Source organism: Pelophylax lessonae, assembly GCF_965119305.1.
Source record: "Pelophylax lessonae genome assembly, chromosome: 13".
Classification (NCBI taxonomy): Eukaryota; Metazoa; Chordata; class Amphibia; order Anura; family Ranidae; genus Pelophylax; species Pelophylax lessonae.
The window spans coordinates 188,894,465-188,906,635 of record NC_138780.1 but is presented as its reverse complement, the minus strand read 5'-3'; the positions used below and the strand labels follow the sequence as shown (position 1 = coordinate 188,906,635).

The 12,171-nt window shown below is 42.6% G+C and overlaps 1 protein-coding gene across 1 annotated transcript in view; it reads left to right on the top strand.

Annotated features, from left to right (window-relative positions):
- Window positions 1-12,171, top strand: part of EML5 (EMAP like 5) — a 335,723-nt gene that overhangs the window by 308,837 nt on the left and 14,715 nt on the right. The window contains 3 exon segments of the mRNA XM_082242783.1: window positions 2,523-2,680; window positions 6,477-6,591; window positions 8,636-8,824. Of these exon segments, the coding sequence (XP_082098909.1) occupies window positions 2,523-2,680; window positions 6,477-6,591; window positions 8,636-8,824 (462 nt within the window).

Here is a 12,171-nt window from a genome sequence, read left to right as displayed (position 1 = left end):
AATCACTTACTGTGTTAACCCCTTCCCTGCCAGTGTCAATATTACAGTAACAGTGCATATTTTTAGCACTGATTACTGTAGTAATGTCACTGGTCCCCCCAAAAGTATCAAAAATGCCAGTTAGGTGTCCGATCTGTCCGCCGCAATGTCAGTCCTGCTAAAAATCGCAGATTGTCGCCATTACTAGTAAAAAAAAAAAAAACTATAAAAAATACATAAATCTTTTCCGTAGTAGTTAGTAGGACATGGCTCCCTCTACACACTGGACCACGGCGCAGGGACATTGCTGCAAGTTCTTGTTGTGACTCCTCATGAAGCCATCTGCTTTTTCCTTGCTTCCGTGGTTACCGTGACACGGTCCACGGACTATAGACCTGGTCCAGTACCCGCCTGTGTGGGTATCCCGGTCTCTGTGGTACTGGCTAGTCCGGTCCGTTCAGATTATCGGGATAATATCCTTGTCTACATTTCCTACCATGGGATTCTACTTCATTCAGCATGCTCTGTATTATATCGGAAATGTACTTAGAAACAGTGGTGTGACCTAACCAGTCAGTCCCCGAAGAAGCCAATATGAGAGCCTTCTTGCCTCGGCGAAACATGTAGGACTCATTAAGTCACACTGTTCTCTACTTATACGTTTCATGCTATATATCTTTGTAGCACTGTACATGTATGTTTGATCAATCATGTTTTTAATATGTATTGTCAATGCACTTTAATAAAGTATATAGAATTTTTATAATTGCCATTTGTATGTCATTAGAGACTACCCTCTAGCCCTTGAAAAATCCCAATTCACAGAGGGAGATAGTTTGTTAGCCTCCTATGTCCATATGGACTGGAAAGACTTATAAACTACCCCTGTTTGCTTTTGTTCTCCAATGTATTTAGGGATGTGGCTATGGGTGGCTGTTATCTAGAGCCAACACTCCAAATCATTATTCTCCATGTGACAAGGTGACCACAAAGGAGCACCATTTGGAGACGGGGACAGTGTTATCACCCTATCAGGAAGAACCTGAACAAGGAACTTCATGGTGGGTTCTAATGAAAGCCACAGGTTAAAAAGTATTAAAAATTACTTTAGACGTTCAATGTTAAAGAGATTGTAAAGGTAAATTTAAAAGGTAAAGGTAAAAAAAAAAAAAAAAAAAAAACATGTCTTTACTCACTGGCCCCGAGCCTCCTCTTCTCAGGTCCCCTGCTGGCAGTACTGGCCCCTCCTCCCTGTCCAGTGCCCCCCATGGAAAGCAGCTTCCCATGGGGCACTTGGGCATGCTCGCTTCCGAGCCCCATTGCTACGTCCTTTGACACAGACAGTGGGAATCGACCCCCGCTTCCTCATCCCTGGCTTTGATTTACAGCACTGGGAGCCAATGGGAGAGAAGAGCTGCAGACCTGCACAGTGCTGGATGGAATGAAGGGATCAGGTAGGTAAAAGGTGGTGGGGTGAGGGGGGATGCTGATGTCTAAACATTTTTTTAACTTAATGTAAGGAATGCATTGAGGTAAAAAAAATGTTTAGGCTTTAATATGTTGATAGTTTATTGATCGACTTTAAAGCCCAACCCCAGTAAAGGTTATTGGAAGGGTTACCTGCTCATTAAGACTAGGGGAGAGGAGAAGCACTTTAGCTTATCTGATCCTCTGCTTCCGCAACAGATGGCGCTTCCCCCCAGCCTTTCGGCAGTGGACTGTCCCTGGGCATCATCCCATCCAGTGCAGGGCTATGGACTCATTGGTTCTGATGACATCAGGACCTTAAACCATTGGAGCCTGGGGGGAAAATACATTGTACGGACCAGTCTGGGGAGAAGTGAAGGTTTGGGTAAGACTAGGGGAGAGGAGAATCACTTTAGTTTATCTGATCCTCTGCTCCCCCAGCCTCCGGCGGTAGACTGTCCCTGGGCGTCATCCCATCCAGTACAGGGTATTGCTCCGTTGGAATGGTCCAGGCATCAGGACTTTATACCAATGAAGCATGGGGGAAAAGATGTTGCGGGACCAGTCTAGGGAGAAGTGGTGGATTGGGTAAGTAGATCTTCCTTTCCACGTCCCTCTAGACCTAAACGTGCAATTAATACTTACAGTGCAGACACAACCCAATTTTAACTCCTTGGCGCAGACAGTATGCAGACATGCAGTCTCTCGGCGGGTGGGCCTTATTGCCGAGCATGAGAGTGCTCCCTGCCGCCAGGGATTGGTGGGCTCCCAATGCAAACTTGCAATCAAGAGCTTTCCGATCATGTGACCACTATGACAGGCAATCTCGGCGGTCCCATGTCCCGCATGCCTGCTTCCACCTCCCAGGTTTTAGAACTCTTAAATGGCTGGGAGGCGGTTGGTAAGGTGTTAAGATTCCCAGAGTTGCAGTATAACCATCTCAACTATAAACACATAGTATTTTTTTTTTTTTCAAGAAAATACTATTTGGCCAAATTCAGGTTTACCATTGGGTGACATGCACTGATGACGCTATTGGGGTGGCACAGTCCTGAATCTCTTTCTTTCTATTACAGGGGAATTTGACATTTACGGGAACGATTAGCGGGGACGTCTGTGTTTGGAAAGATCACATTCTGTCCCGAATTGTGGCCAAAGCTCATAACGGTCCAGTGTTTACCATGTACACCACGCTGAGAGACGGCCTCATCGTCACTGGTGGGAAGGAGAGACCGTAAGTTCCTTTGCCTAAATGTCACCAGAAATGATGGGAAGATGCACTTGTTGGGTCCTTTATTGGGTTCACCTACCTAGTAACGAATTTGATTTTCTTCTACATTCATAATAAGCTAAATTCTTACCGTATGGATTCAACAAGGTGCAAGAAATGTTCCTTCTAAAGTAGACTTGATCGCCTCAGACAGTTCCTGTAGGCCACACGTTGACGGTCCGCCCCAACCTATGCGTTGTACGCTGAATTCTGGCCATCCACCTGCACGCCTCCGCAAGGAACTGACCTTCTTTAGACCAAGCAGCGTTCCTTCAGTCATCAAATTTTGGGTGTGTGGCTCGGAGCACCTGGTACAAACATTTACCTGAAATGCTTTAAAAACATTTATTGGTTATGATCATCAGATACAGCCAAAGTATTTTAGGATGAAAACGACTTACCCTACTTTAGGGCACAGGGCTGGCCCAAGACATTGTGCTGACTGGGTCCAAGAATGAAATGCTGCCCCCCCCCCCCAAAAAAAAAAAATCACACCCAACAAAAGACCCCCACAACCATAATTGTATATAAATATAACCTTTGGAAAATATTATATATACTATTATCTTCTTCCATAACTCACCACCGGACCGGTCCACCAAACACCCACTGTCTGTCCTCAGTCCTCCTGTCACTCTTGCGTCTGACACCACCCTATAAGATCCAGCCTGACTGCATGAGATGGAGTGCGCTGATGTCTGACGTCATTGCGCACACCACGATCACGTGAGGGAAGTTCCCCAGAGGAGACGCTCCGCCTCCTCATACTCATCAGTTTGCACTACGGGCGGCAGTATGAGATGGGGAAATGCCACCGGTAACATGCCGCAAACTCATAACACACAAAACTGCTGGAGAAAAAAAAAATCTTGGGAGTCAATTTGCTGCCCCTCTCCAAGTGCTGCCTGGGTCCAATGGACTCAGTGGGACCCATAGTAGGGCCGGCCCTGCTAGGGCAGGATCAATGGTTCATATTTGATACAGGATGGAGTTTAGCTGAAAGTCTGGACTGAGGCTGAAATAGGGCAACAGTGTGGACTTGTGCTCTCCATAACATTCTGGATCAAAATTCTGATGAACTTTTTGTTATTTGGAGATTCAGATGTATCCAAACTTCCGAATTACAAAAATAACGAATTTAAATTAATCGCAAATAACGGAACAAAATTTTGTCCAGAATTCAAATCAAATTAAAAAAAGAAATATATTGCTGACTATTGCTGATTTCCTTCAAAGCCTATGGGTATTTGTGTTAGAATAAAGCCATTTTCCGCAATCCAAATTTTGAAAAGAATAGAATAGAATAAAACAGAATAGAAAGAAATAGAATAGAAAATAAAGGAATAGAATAGAAAGAATATAGCTGTCTTCTGAAATTCAAATTTCTAAAAGAATTGAATAAAACCGAATAGAATAGAATAAACTAGAATAGAAAATAGAATATAATAAAATAGAAAATAATGGAATAGAATATAATTAGAAAATAAAAGAACAGAATAAAATTGAATAGAAAATAAAGGAATAGAATAGAAAAGAATAGTATGGAATAGAAAAGAATAGACTAGAAAATAGAATAGAATATAGTAGAAAAAATTAGGATAAAATAGAGAATAATAGAAAATAAAATAAAGGAATAGAACAGAAAATATAGGGATAGAATAGAAAGAATATAGCCGTCTTCTGAAATTCGAATTTCTAAAAGAATTTAATAAAACTGAATAGAATAGTAAATAAAAAGAATAGACTAAAATAGAATAAACTGGAATAGAAAATAATAGAATAGAATAAAATAAAGGAATATAATATAAAAGAATAGTATGGAATAGAAAAGAATGGACTAGAAAATAAAATAGAATATAATAGAAAATAGAATACAAAATAAAGGAAAAGAATAGAAAATAAAGTAATAGAACAGAAAGAATATAGCCGTCTTCTGAAATTCGAATTTCTAAAAGAATTGAATAGAATAAAAAATAAAAAGAATAGAATAAACTAGAATAGAAAGAAGAATAGTAATAAAATAGAAACTAAAAGAACAGAATAAAATTTAATAGAAAATAAAGGAATAGAATAGAAAAGAATAGTATGGAATAGAAAAAATAGACTAGAAAATAAAATGGAAATAGAATATAATAGAAAGAATAGATAGAATAAAATAGAATATAACCATCTTCTGAAATTTGAATTTTTTAAATGTTTAAATTCGAATTTAAAATAGAATAGAACCAGCTATTTTTCACAATGGATTGGCATTGGAATAGATTGAAATAGAATAAACTGGAATAGAAAATAATATAATAGAATACAATAAAGGAATATAATATAAGAAAATAGTATGGAATAGAAAAGAATAGACTAGAAAATAAAATAGAATATAATAGAATAGAAAATAAAGGAATAGAACAGAAAGAATATAGCCGTCTTCTGAAATTCGAATTTCTAAAAGAATTGAATAGAATAAAAAATAAAAAGAATAGAATAAACTAGAATAGAAAGAAGAATAGTAATAAAATAGAAACTAAACGGGACTCCTAAAAAAAATAGTAAAAAACTGCTTACACTGTCCACTGCCCTACTGACACCAACCTCTGCCCTACTGACACCACTTCTGCCCTACTGACACCACTTCTGCCCTACTGACAAGTCCGATGCCCTACTGACAAGTCCGATGCCCTACTGACAAGTGTGGGAACTTACTGACAAGTCCACTGCTCTACTGATGCCAACCTCTGCCCTACTGACACCAACTTCTGCCCTACTGACAAGTCCGATGCCCTACTGACAAGTCCGATGCCCTACTGACAAGTCCACTGCCCTACCGATGCCAACCAATGCCCCACTGACAAGTCTGGGGCCCTACTGACAAGTCCTCTGCCCTACCGATGCCCTACTGACAAGTCCACTGCTCTTCTGATGCCAACCTCTGCCCTACTGACACCAACTTCTGCCCTACTGACAAGTCCGATGCCCTACTGACAAGTCCACTGCCCTACCGATGCCAACCAATGCCCTACTGACAAGTCTGGGGCCCTACTGACAAGTCCTCTGCCCTACCGATGCCCTACTGACAAGTCCACTGCTCTACTGATGCCAACCTCTGCCCTACTGACACCAACTTCTGCCCTACTGACAAGTCTGATGTCCTACTGACAAGTCTGGGGCCCTACCAATGCCAACCGATGCCCTACTGACAAGTCTGGGGCCCTACTGACAAGTCTGGGGCCCTACCGATGCCAACCGATGCCCTACTGACAAGTCTGGGGCCCTACTGACAAGTCCTCTTTCCTACCGATGCCAACTGATGCCCTATTGACAAGTCCAATGCTCTACTGATGCCAACCTTTGCCCTACTGACAAGTCCACTGCCCTACTGACACTATCCACGTTTTAATACCTTTGGGGTGCACACCCTAATGCAATAGGCTGCGCACACCTATGATTACACGGTCAAAGTCTCTTTGGATCACGTATTTTCAGATGCTTAACCTTTTTGACCATGTCTGCATGCTTTAGGTATCAAGTTGCAGCAACATGGTTAAGTGTATCTAATAAAGTGACCACCGAATTATAATCAGGTGGAGCTAAGTAGGCTTATCTGAAAGCAGGATTCCGAGAGCACCAGAGTAAAGTTCCACTTCAACAACCAGTAAAGTGATTCTTCTTTCCAACCTAGAGCAGTTAGAGTAATGAAGCTAATGGGTGGGTGGTTGCTATGGGATGCTACACATTACCAATTCCAAGTCTGACATCATTTTCCAAGGTCCAAGGAAGGTGGGGCAGTGAAGCTGTGGGATCAGGAGCTGAAGAGGTGTCGTGCTTTCAGGCTGGAGACTGGCCAGACAACCGACTGTGTCAGATCAGTGTGCAGGGGCAAGGTAAGGGCTTGGTAAAAATAAAATATACCTGTTTATGTTAAGTATTACACCAATTTGACACAGAAAGATTTTAAAAATTATGTTTAAGCCAATGGCTCTCAACCATTGGGCCATGGCCCACTTCTGGGATGCAGCTTCCCTTCTTCTAGGCCTTGAGCCAGCTGCAGATCCCTTAACCTTCCATAGTGCTCCCAAATTTGCTCCTATATTAGCCCATGGTGCTCCCAGGTCCCCTGAGGGTCTACAGCCTTCACAGTGACCTCCAACCTCCCACAGTGTTGCCCAGGCTCCCACATTGCCCTCAAGTTTACTTCACAATCTCTCCCCCCACACCCCCATAGTTGCACCCTGTCCCATCCAAAAGCCTTCCAGCTTTTTAACTACTTTACCACCGGAGGATTTTGCTGTCTTACGTCTGGGCCACTTTTTGCGATTCGGCGCTGTGCGACTTTCACTGACAATTGCGCGGTTGTGCGATGCCGTACCCAAACGAAATTTACGTCCTTTTTTTCCCCACAAACAGAGCTTTCTTTTGGTGGTATTTGATCACCTGTGCGATTTTTATTTTTTGCGCTATAAACAAAAAAAGAGCGTAAATTTTGAAAAAAATAACAATATTTTTCACATTTTTTTGTATGAAATTCCCCCCAAAAAAAATGTAAAAATCAAAATTTTTTTTAATTTTTGGCCAATTTGTTTTCTGCTACCTATGTTTGGTAAAAAAAATCACAATAAGCGTATTTTGATTGGTTTGCGCAAAAGTTATTACGTTTACTAACTAAGGGAAAGATTTCTGTCATTTTTGGTGTTTTTTTTTTTTAACGAGTAATGACGGCGATCTGCGATTTTTTTTTTTTTACGGGACTGCGACATTGCGGCGGACAGATCGGACCCTTGACTGACATTTTTGACACTTTTGGGGGTACCAGTGACATTACTGCAGTAATCAGTGCTATACATATGCACTGTTACTGTAAAAATGACACTGGCAGGGAAGGGGTTAATTTTATTGGAGAGGGAGGGGTTAATATATGCCTGGTGCTTACTGACTTGTGTGGGGGGAGGGGACTGAGTGACACAGGGACAGATTGTGGGTTCAGCTATGCTGAACCCTGCAATCTGACCCTGCCTGTCACTTAGGAGATCCGCCCGCTTGTGTTTACACAAGCGGGCGGATCTCCACACTCGATTCCCCGACGATCGGGGAAGAGCAGCGGTGATCGCCGCCGCTCCTCCCCTGGCCCGACTCCCGCTGTGACTGAATACAGTGGGAACGAGCCTCCGGCGGCTCGTGCGCGCCGCCGAGAAAGGGGAATGTCTGGTGACGTAGGTCTACGTCGCCAGACGTTATCGAGCCACTTTGCCGCAGTACTGCTCTAGTGAGCAGTCGGCAAGTGGTTAACCTTCCATAGTGCTCCCAAATTCACTCCTATATTAGCCCATGGTGCTCCCAGGTCCCCTGAGGGTCTACAGCCTTCACAGTGACCTCCAACCTCCCACAGTGTTGCCCAGCCTCCCACATTGCCCTCAAGTTTACTTGACAATCTCTCCCCCCACACCCCCATAGTTGCACCCTGTCCCATCCAAAAGCCTTCTAGCATTTTAGTACATGCTTTTGCATTCCCATGTGGGAGTATAAACTTTACTTTTTACCATTGGGGCATGGATTGTTTTGGAAGAATTTACCGGGCCCTGGTCTCAAAAGGGTTGAGAACCCCTGGTTTTAAGTGAATCCACTGTTCTGAGGCCCTGTTTGTACAGATGTCACCCACAGTGTCACCTGCTACTCTTATCTGGCATTGACGAAGCATTACTTAAATAGTTCTATACACTTGCAGATTATTTTGTCATTTTATCTTGGTGATACGAGATCTCTAAAATGTAAGGACTTACTGGTAACTTATCCTGGTGACCCTATTTCCAGGTTTGGCTGAAGCTGGTCTTTATAGAGTATTCCATCACTGATTTATTAGCTATATATTGTACATCTGAATTAGGGTGTATTATGGCATTATAAGTCAGCCTCTTTGCTCCCTGTTCACAGGGGAAGATCCTGGTTGGCACACGCAATGCAGAAATTATCGAGGTGGGGGAGAAGAACGCAGCTTGTAACATTCTCATCAATGGTCACATGGACGGGCCCATCTGGGGACTGGCCACCCATCCAACAAGGGACTTCTTTCTGTCCGCTGCGGAAGATGGCACTGTACGGCTGTGGGACATTGTGGATAAGGTAGACATGACACAACTTTCATGTAACTTGTATGAGCTAGTCTGTGTTGGTATTCAGCTAAAACTTAAAATTCTATATATGAGAGCACACAATGAGCTTTGGGGACACAATGCATCCAGTACTCCTCTTTTTATATTTCGCATGCTAGCTGTACTGTCAGTGCTCTCCTTAGTGAGCCATCTATTGGGAAGGAGCAAGTGATGAAGCATTAAAGCCTACAGAAAGGGTTCCTTTGAGGTTGTTAAACCTTTGTGTGTTTTGAGCCTGTTTTTCAGTCTTGAAGGTTTTAGAAAGGTGTGGCCCCAACGCCTTCCTACATATACCAATCCCAACAGAATCGTAGGTACACTGTATGGCCAAAAGGTATGAGGACCCCTTCCAAATGAGTTGAGGTGTTTCCAGTGGAGAACACTTTTACATCATACAAAGACATTGTAGACAATTGTGCTCTTTTTAACCTTGTGGTAACCATTCGGTGAAGACCCTTTTCTGTTCTGTGATGATTGTACCCCTTTGTACAACACCAGCTCCATAACTACTTGCAGACTGCAGTATTGGGGTTTCTTTGAGGTTGTTAAACCTTTGTGTGTTTTGAGCCATTCCTGTTTTTCAGTCTTGAAGGTTCTAGAAAGGTGTGGCCCCAGCGCCTTCCTACAAATACCAAGCCCAACAGAATCGTAGGTACACTGTATGGCCAGAAGGTATGTGGACCCCCTCTAAAAGAGTTCAGGTGTTTCCAGTGGAGGATACTTTTACATCATACAAAGACATTGTAGACACTTGTGTTCTTCCAACCTTGTGGTAACCGTTCAATGAAGACCCTTTTCTGTTACGTAATGATTGTCCTTTTATACAACGCAAGCTCCATAACTACTTGCAGACCGCAATACGTATATACACTGCTCAAAAAATTTAAAGGAACACTTTGAAAAACCATCAGATCTGAATGGGGAAACATATCTTGCGCGATATCTATACTGATATGGACTGGGTAATGTGTAGGATGATATGGACTGGGTAATGTGTTAGGATCTATACTGGTATGGACTGGGTAATGTGTTAGGATCTATACTGGTATAGATTGGGTAATGTGTTAGGATCTATACCGGTATGGACTGGGTAATGTGTTAGAATCTTTACTGGTATGGACTGGGTAATGTGTTAGGAAGGAAAGGATGCCACATCGTTTGATGGAAATGAAAATTATCACCCTACAGAGGGCTGAATTCAAAGACACCCCAAAAATCAAAGTGAAAAAATGATGCAGCAGGCTAGTCCATTTTGCTGAAATTTCATTGCAGCAAATCAAAATGGTCCTCAGTTGTTTGTATGGCCCCCATGTGCTTGTATGCATGCCTGATAACATAGGGGCATGCGCCTAATGAGATGACTGATGGTGTCCTGAGGTATTTCCTCCCAGGTCTGGACCAGGGCATCACTGAACTGAACAGACTGAGGTGCAACCTGGCGTTTTATAGTGGCCTGAAACATAATGTCCCAGAGGTGGATTTAGGTTAGGCGAGCATGGGGGCTATTCATTGGTATCAATTCCTTTATCCTCCAGGAACAGGCTGCATACTCTCACCACATGAAGCCGGGCATTGTCATTCACCAGGAGGAAACCAGGACCCACTGCACCAGCGTAGGGTCTTGACAATGGGTTCAAGGATTTCATCATGTTTCCTAATGGCCATTGTCTATCCTGTAGAGGTCTATGCGTCCCGCCATGGATATGCCTCCCCAGACCATCACTGACCCACCACCAAACTGGCCGTGCTGAATGATGATACAGGCAGTGTTGGGGTAGTTACTCAAAAAATGTAACTGGTTACTAGTTACTTCTGTAAATTGTAATGAGATTACTTTACTAGTTACTGCAGTTGAAAAGTAACTTCACTACTTATTACTTTACTTTCCTCTTTCTTAATTGACCGTGTAGAAGAAGATACATGACACTCTTTCTGCATAGAGTTTATTGTATAAACACAGGCTTTGGGAAACATGAGAACAAAACCTGAAAAACAGAATAAAACCTAAAGTGCAACAAAAAGTCATAAACTTCATCCCTCTCTATTCTTCGAAATAACAATTGTATTGCACGGCTTGGGTAACGCAGGAAAGCGCGTTCCTATAGCCTAGTAAAGTAGTGTAGTTACCTCCTATAGTCTAGTAAAGTAGTGTAGTTACCTCCTATAGCCTAGTAAAGTAGTGTAGTTACCTCCTATAGCCGAGTAAAGTAGTGTAGTTACCAATATTAGTATAGTAACTAGTTACGTTACTTCGTTACCAAAAAAAGTAATGTAGTTACTGTAATCCGTTACTTTGTAACTAGTTACCCCAAACACTGGATACAGGCAGCATAACATTCTCCCTGGCTTCTCCAGACCCTATCATGTCTGTCACATGTGCTTAGGGTGAACCTATTCTCATCTTTGAAAAGCACAGGGCACCAGTGGCAGACCTGCCAATTCTGGAGTTCAATGGCAAATGCCAGTCGAGCTCCACAGTGTCGGGCAATGAGAACAGGGCCCACTAGAGGACGTTGCACATTCAGGCTACCCTCATGAAGTCTGTTTCTGATTGTTTGGTCAGAGACATTCACACCAGAGGCCTGCTGGAGGTCATTTTGTAGGGCTCTGGCAGTGCTCATCCTGTTCCTCCTTGCACAAAGGAGCCGATACCGGTCCTGCTGATGGGTTAAGAACCTTCTACGGCCTTGTCCAGCTCTCCTAGAGGAACTGCCTGTCTCCTGGAATCTCCTAATGCACTGGGAGATACAGCAAACCTCCTGTCAATGGATGATGATGTGCCATCCTGGAGGAAATGGAGTGTCTGTGCAACCTCTATAGGGTCCAGGTATGGCCTCATACTACCAGTAGTGACACTGACCCTAGCCAAATGCAAAACTAGAGAAAAACAGTCAGAAAAGATGAGTAGGGAAAAAAATTCAGTGGCCTCCACCTGTAACACCATTCCTGTTTTGGGGGGTTGTCTCATTGTTGCCAATTTCATAAACACCAAAACAGCTGAAACTGATTAACAACCCCCTCTGCTACTTAACTGACCAGATGAATATCCCAGGAGTTTGGTTGACTTGATTGATATACTCTGAATAAAAAGTGTTCCTTTGATTTTTTTGAGCAGTGTATATCTAATATATATCTATTTTTTTTTTTTTAATCTTTTGCTTTTTAAGGTAGAGGAGAGATGGGGGATCTTATAGACCCCAGATCTCTCCATAAAGAGGACCTGTCATTCTTATTTCTATTACATGGGATGTTTACATTCCTTGTAATAGAAATAAAGTGATCCAAAAAAAAGTTAAAGGAATAGTGTAAGAAAAAAAT